Consider the following 8,135-nt stretch of genomic DNA (forward strand, 5'->3'; position numbering starts at 1 on the left):
TTTAATTTAAAATTGAGATTTTTACTTTTAATTAAATTTTTTGAAGTTTTATGAATTTTATTTAAAGGAATGATAAAAAGAAGCAATGTTGAATATTACATAAATCAATAATATATATTTTCTATTACTTTTAATTCAATCATCAATGCTAATGCTTGGTACATATGTGAAAGATTATTTTTTAAACTACTTTTTGACATGCATCATGCGAATTCATTTGTTCACTTTCCTCATCTATTAAATATGAATTTAGAGTCATTCATATCATATGATAATAGTGAATATTATTTACTACTACATTTATGTTTTTCAGAAGCTATTACATTTGTTTATATATCTATTATTTATTAAATAATTGTATTTTTTTAAAGAATTGCATAAAATTTTATAAGATTTTATGTTTTTTCACAAATTTGATATATATATATATATATATATATATTATTTTCATTAATACAATAAAAGATAGTAGGATCATTTTATTTATTATACAGTGTATTTAACAATGTCAATATCTCATAAATAATAGAACTCCTTAAAATGATTATATAATATCTAAATATAATATCAAGTTTTTATTATTGAATAAAATAAAACTATTTCTTATTTAGTTACTTATTAACAAATAAAAAATACTTCATTCATAATAATAAATGAAACTTTGAAAAATAAACAAAAATATTTTTAACAAGCTACATATTCAATTATTTAATTTACTATATTATTAAAATGTTTATAAATTATTATTAATAATATCGTTTAATATTTAACGAGAAAGAAATGTGTGTTCTATTTTTGTTACGAAATGTATTATAATTTGCAACTGTGAAACTGCTCTTAAATCAATACAAACAGATAATGTGCAACTGTGAAACTGCGCTATCATAAGATATTCCTAACATGTCATAAGATTCCCTTTCTTGAAAATCCGCACTTTTACAAGAAAATACAAGGAATTCTGGGATTTTTCCTTGGGGCAAATAGGCACATTGTGAACGTATATAATTGTAACCATATACATATAAAATAACGAATGTCAATCCTCGGGCTTTATTTGTAAAGTCTCTATTCCTTGTTAATCGAAACCAAAGATCTATGAACTATTCCGTGTTTGAGTAGTTATAATTTATTGATAATACGTGGTATCAGATTGGATTGGATCCATAAGATAAGAGCGGGCGTACATTATCCATAATTCGTGAAACTGCTTTCAAATAGTTTATTGATAATACCTGTAACAAACTCCGACTCATCGAAGGGATGATATATTACATTTAATTAATAGTTATTTTAGATTTTGTTATAATCAATTTAGAAATTTAATTATTTGGATGATACAAAAATTATTCAAAATTACTATATAGTTTAGCAATTACGTAAAAAAAAAAAGAAAAAAAAAAAGAAAAAAAAAAGTAAAAGAAAAAAAAAAAGTAAAAAAGTGGATTGATATTGAATTAACAAAGTATTTAAACTGCATGAATAATGTAACATAAATAGGAAGGATAATGTGTTGATATTAAACTAAGAAAATATTCTATTATTGTTACGTATTAAACTCATATACAACATAAATAAATAAATCATCTAACATATACTGATAAACGTGTTGTAGTTGAAAATAAAAGAAGATAAGTCATGTTAAAGATGTGCTTTGTTTTGTTTACTCTCAGTACTATTTTGACGAAGATTTCTATGAAATATATTAAGTGAATTATGTTTGTTAAAAATCTTCTAAAATAAACTACAGAGAATTCATTAATCACTGAAATCTAATTACTTGAGTAGCTCTTATAACATTTTTCATCTCTATTGTTAAGTCACTCATGTGTACCCTTTAATGTTTTGCATAATTTTATGGGTATATTTAAAACATTATAAATATTTTCACAAAAATTTAAATTTTTTTAACAAATGATAAATGAAATATGAATTTTTAACTTTCAAAAACTTAAGAAAAAAACTATTGAAATCTTATCCTAGATATACAATTTTGAGATCATTTTTAAAAGAGATTTCTATCATAATAACACATAATGTATTTACAAAGTTGTAAAACATTCTACTAAAATCTCAATTTTATTTTATATCGACTAAAACAACTTACATTCTCCACAACTTATCGTGCTAAGTTATGTGTCGGTTATTTTGTTATAATTAAGAGTTAGTCTTTGATCTAAAATGCTTAGCGGAGTGGAAAACAACTATAAAGGTCAACAATTTTTTTTTTGAACCCAATATAATAAAATACATTCAAGAATTGAAGTATAAAACAAATAAATCACAAATAGTGTCTCAATTCAAAAATAAGTAAAAGAAGAAAGGATTAACATCATCAAATAACACTATTTGTACTCCAACCGCCAACAATATCAGCTATTTATCTTTAAGAGAAATGAAAAGATGCTTCCAACTTAAATCAATCAGTGACTGTTGCTTCTTGCAGAGAAATGAAAAGATGAACCAAATCTCTGTATATGCACTTTCCTTGTCTTACCGATGACACACCTGTTAACAACAAAAGAATCAAAATGAACAATGGCTTCTAACAGTCATGTCTCAGAACCAAATCTCTATTCGGATCAATGATATGATTTTAAAAAATTGAAATCGAGAGAACATCAAATCTGATACTGAGGGCAAGTTACATAAAATAGAAATTGAAGATATTACCTAAGGATAAATATATTTTACTGAAACACAAGTTAACATTATTTAGAACCAAGAATCAATGTGGATTCTTAATTATCTACTTCTACTTGTTGCATTTATTTATGCTTCACATTGCACAAACTAACAAAGCAATGAACCTTTTAGTTTTCATTTACTTGTTCAGAATTGTGGAACAAAGTCTTAGACTTCAAATTGAGGACCACTTCACATGATGCAGCCGCAATAATGCAGTGGTACGGTAGTGTCTGCAACTAAATCAGTATCCAATTGCACTATGACTTTAAAACACAGATAGTCCTCACACAAATTATTTGTCTATCTTTGTGTTTATATCATAGATTTAGAGGGTATTTTAGTTCTTTCCTTTGTGTTTATATCACACAAAATCTTTAGTTCTTCTGCAATTGTACTCTATCTTACTATGATGCTTTTTGCTGAAAGAAATTCGTTGATCTTATTCATATTGGAGATCTAATTAATCAAATTCTTCTCAAAGATTCTTCTAATACAAGGAATGTTGAACGATTGTTTTTTTATCAACAGAAGAACTGTATTAAAACATAAGTATGTCGAAATAATTAACGATGCTGCAACCAATTACATCAAATAATTAAGTGTATTAACACAATTTGTTAGTTATAATTATATCAACAAATATATAAATCTCTCCTAAAAAAACAATATATAAATCTCAGTAGTTCCTATAAAGTTGACTATTTTATAGATCTACTAGCTTATACAAACAATCACACAAATAAAATTGAACAATTCTGTGGATAGAGGCATAAAAGAAAATCATACCTGACTCATATTATCACTTCACCATTTATACGTAAGACTAGGTTGGACAGATGCTCCAACCTCTGACTTTTATACCTTGCTTCTAATAGAGGGCATTTCACAATTCTCAGTATCTTAAGAGAGGAAGGCAATGTGTCTTCTAACAAATACTCAAGCCTTGGACAATCATTAAAGCAAAGTGCTTCTAAAGAGGAAAGGTGTCGAAGTCCATTTCCTTCAAAGGATTTAATTTCAGAGAGATGATGGATAAATAGATCCCTAAGGGAAATAGGCAACAATTTCTCCTTCAACAAGGTGTTAACAATATCATCATCACTTCCAATACTCAATGTTGAAAGAGCAGTAAGGCGTTGGAGACCCCATTCAAATATAGGTGTTGTTATTCTCACTGATCCAATATAAATACATCCTAAATTGGGAGGTAGGCAAGCTCCTTCACAAAATGATAGTTTTGGAAGATTTTTGAGATACAAATATTCTAGAGAGGTTAGAGTTTCCATCCGTGGAGTCAAAGATGACGGAAGAAGCAAAGATGTTTTTGAAATAAAAATGGATTCCAAATTTGTACAGGAATCAATATGAAGGTTTTGGAGTGTTGGGAAACCATCCAATGCGAATGAGGTAAGTGAATTACAACTTTTCGCTAAATGCAAATTCACAAGCGATGTGTAATTGCCCCATGTTTCAAGAGGCAAGAATGCTAAATTCTCACAATTATAAATAGTAAGTGATTGCAATGAAGTGGGTAGACCATCTGTTGGAAAAGCACCAAGAGACGGAATATCATAGAGTTTCAAGGATTGAAGACAATTGCTGCTCATAATAATTTTAGGTATTGAAAATAGTGTATCATAGTAACGAATAAATAAACTCTGTAGTAGACATGGAGAATCATTCTCAGGTAACAACCATTGGGTCCTTTCACTCACAGGTAACAACAATTGGGTCCTTTTAGAAACCATTAGAGAATTTTGATCTTTTTGAATACTTATTTTTTTTAATGAGGAGACCCAATGTAACGTAGTATGCGGTGTTGTCAAGAGACTATCACAACAAGTTATGCTAACTTCATCTATTGAAGAAAGATGGTTAGGCATATGTCCCATTAGTTTTGGACATTTGCTTAACGACAAAGTTCTAAGACGAGGGAAAGCAACTTCACCACTTTCATAGTGTATCCATTCCTTCCAATTCGGCATGCAATCAAAATTCAGTTTCTCGAGAGATCGAAATGGTTGGAATGAAGAAATGGAAGGTTCTAATGTCATCCCATAGAATTCTATCCCAATTATTTCCATTTTCATACCACTAATAGTCAAGTCCTTGAGAGAAGGTAGTTGTCCTAGTGGTGGAACTGTTATGCAATATTCACAATTAGAGATGCACAAGGACACCATGTTTGAAAAAGAAGAATCTCCCAACCAACTCGGAAAGCTTGTGCCTCCATATAGGTCAATGCTCAGTTTTTTGAGATTTAGTGACGGTTTCAACATATCAAGCACATCTTTCTCCATTCGCGAGTCTTCAGTTTGCTTGCTCCATTGTAACTCTAACTCCTCAATATGTTTTTTGCTTCTCATGTTGGCATCACTAGCGTCAACGGCGTCGATGACATTATGCAGGTTCTTGATACAAAGGTCTCCTTGTAGGTTAGGAAACTTCCCAAGATCTTTGACACTTAACCCAATTTCTTGCTTGCCAACTACAAAAACAGTTAATGTCTGAAGGTTTTCTAGTGCAACAATTTGTTTTGGCATCTCATTTATGTTTGTCTCACTAATATCCAAGTGACGTAAGTTAATCAACTGTCCGAAACATAGTGGCAACTCAGTAAGATCCATGCACCCCATTAAATTCAAGGTTTGCAAATTGTAAAGTTTACAAATTGCATCAGGCAAGCTTTTGATTCCAGTGAATGAGAGATCTAGATATTGCAACAACACCATTCTACCAATTGATTCTGGTAGTGTGGTTATGTTTCGATAACTACTTAAGGACAGCACACGTAACCTTATGAGTTTGGGTAGCAAATCTTCAACAACCTTTCTAGATAAGTAATAATCATAACTGAAGTCGAAAAGGTTAACGGGTAGGAAGCTTCGCAAGCATTTGAAATTGTCCAGAACTTCAAACTTTTTGAAAATGTCGTAAAATTCTTGATTATATGACAAATGACGAACATTTTTAGAGATTTTACTACTACATTCAAGCCTGAAATAACTTTTCCCAGATACCATTGAGGCTAAATCATTAACAAGGTCGTGCATAACAAGCTTTTGTCTTCCAAAATTACCGTTTGATTGTTGTACTTGAATTAAGGATCTGGACAACAATTCATTGACGTAGTCGTCGCCTACTTCTTCAGGTGTTTTATTTTCTAGAGAATGGTCTAGGAAGCCTTCTGCCATCCACAACAAAACCAATTGCTTCCTATCAAATGGAAAATCCTTCGGAAAAATTGAGCAATAGGCAAAACATCTTTTCAAATGAGAGGGGAGATCTTGATAACTCAAACGCAAAGCAGGCAAAATATTATCCTTTGTTAATTTCCATATGTCACTGTTTAGAATTTCAGCCCACTCTTTTGCATCTACTTTTGAACGCAAAAGTCCTCCGAGTGTTTTAGCAGCTATGGGCAATCCACCACACTTTTTTGCAATCTTCTTGCCAATTGCTTCTAGATTTGGGGATTCGTTGCTTTGACAGTTTTCACTTCTGAATGCATGCTTTGAGAGTAAAGACCAACAATCATCATCTGATAACGTCTCTACTTTATGAATGGGGAATGTGTGTGCAACCTCAGCAACTTTTTGGTGGCGTGTTGTGATGATGACCCTACTTCCAATTTTTCCGTTAACCAAAGGAGTTACTAGTTCATCCCAATCATTATAATTGTCATTCCAAAGGTCGTCCAGCACTAACAAAAATCTTTTATCACTCAAGTTTTTATTTAATTCACGTCGAAGAAAATCAAGATTAGTGCTTTCACTGCCTCGTGAAGTGATAGATTCAAGCAACGATTTAGTTACTCTCAAAATATTGAAATCCTCCGACACACAAACCCAGACTTTCAGATCAAAATGTTCTTGTACTTTTTTATCATTGTAAAGAAGTTGGGCAAGGGTTGTTTTGCCAACACCCCCCATGCCCCAAATTGCCACAACACCAATATTATTACTATTTGTGTCACTGTGTGATAACAACATACTAATTAGTTCCTCTTTATCATCCTTCCTACCAACCATAAAAGATTCGTTTACCATTGAACTCGAAGGCGTTCTACGAGAAACTCTCCCGCTCACAGTTTGCAAGCCAAGGATGTTTCTCTGCTGAGCAAAAAGTTGCAGCCTTTGACACATATTCTTCATTTGTAAATTGATCTCTGCGTAGATGTTTTTAAATGGAGATGAAATGAGGTTCCATACCTGACCAGTAATGTTTTCACCTTGTTTTACCTCCATCTTGCACCGCAGGGCGTCGTAATTGATTTGGTTGAGCAAATCCTCAGCATCAAAGATTGCATCTTTCAATTCATCTAACCATGTTTCGACAGCAGTGTTTGTGATCTGCTTCATCTCTGCATCATCCAGCACAGCTTGAAGAGCGAGCAGTGTTGTTTTCAACTCTGCCAACAACGACTCATTCAGTTTGGTGTTTTTGATGTAATCACGAAATTCAGTTGACGCAAGTTTCTCAACTAAGGTTTGAACAGTTGCAGAGAGAAAAGCCCCTCCAACCAAAGTTGCAGCCATCTTGTACTGTTACTGTGAATGTGAAATAGCAAAAGGAAGGAAGTTGAAACTAAATTGAGAGCTATGAAGATTTAATTGAAGGACATTGTTGTGTTGTGAATGAATAATTAAAGTCAACGCTGCCAAGAATGCACACCACTAAATAATATATATATATTATATTAGTATTACTGTGAATCAGATGTTAAAATTTAAATAATAATATAACTTGTTGATATTGTGTCGTAGAGAATTTTTTTTAGTTGAGTTTATTTGAATAATTATTATATGTGAGTATATAAACACATTTTTGAGAATTTGTAAAATGTTTTGAAAAATGTAATTGTAACTAATTCATATATTAAATTTTACCCATTAAATTATTATGTTAAAGTTTTATTTATATTTTAATGAATAAATAAAATTTAAAATTGTTAAAAAATTAAAGGTTTGATAAACCGATTTATAATTTAATATCTTATATACATTTCACTCATTATAGATTATGAAAAAATAAAATGAAAAGAGTATTATATAAAAAATATATACACAATAAAATATAGTAATAAGTAAAAAGTTAATAGAATATTAACCATTAATCATTAATGGTTTAAATGATGAACCAAATAATCTGTTTAAATTAATATGTTAATTAATAGTTTGTTAAATTTACATATTTTTAATTACACATTATTTTAAAGAAAAACTAATTGCTAAATATTCTATCACTTTCTCAAACATTACTTACTTCGTATTTGAACTCCAAATTTTCTTAGAGTCTCATTTCTCTATGAACCGAAAGTATTTAAAATTAAATAATTTAGTTATTGTAAGTCATGAGCTTCCCTGATCATGTTTTTGATTTAATTCCCAAACACACAGTACATATGAAATATTTGATTGATCTAATGTTTTGAATTGAGAAATATTTCA

At 30.3% G+C, this 8,135-nt stretch overlaps 1 protein-coding gene across 1 annotated transcript; it reads right to left on the reverse strand.

Moving 5' to 3' along the window:
- Window positions 1-2,206: 2,206 nt before the first annotated feature.
- Window positions 2,207-7,333, reverse strand: LOC101502658 (putative disease resistance RPP13-like protein 1). Its single transcript, XM_004499521.4, has 2 exons — window positions 3,472-7,333; window positions 2,207-2,505 (listed from the first exon to the last, which is right to left on the reverse strand). Exon 1 carries the CDS (start codon window positions 7,221-7,223, stop codon window positions 3,477-3,479), a length of 3,747 nt encoding a protein of 1,248 aa, XP_004499578.1. The 5' UTR covers window positions 7,224-7,333; the 3' UTR covers window positions 2,207-2,505; window positions 3,472-3,476.
- Between the last annotated feature and the right edge of the window lie 802 nt (window positions 7,334-8,135).

This window comes from Cicer arietinum, chromosome 5 (assembly GCF_000331145.2).
Source record: "Cicer arietinum cultivar CDC Frontier isolate Library 1 chromosome 5, Cicar.CDCFrontier_v2.0, whole genome shotgun sequence".
Taxonomy (NCBI): Eukaryota; Viridiplantae; Streptophyta; class Magnoliopsida; order Fabales; family Fabaceae; genus Cicer; species Cicer arietinum.

Bases quoted from the DNA above. Each gene is read 5' to 3' on its own strand.
- LOC101502658 (XM_004499521.4), bottom strand. From the start codon at position 7,223: ATGGCTGCAACTTTGGTTGGAGGGGCTTTTCTCTCTGCAACTGTTCAA.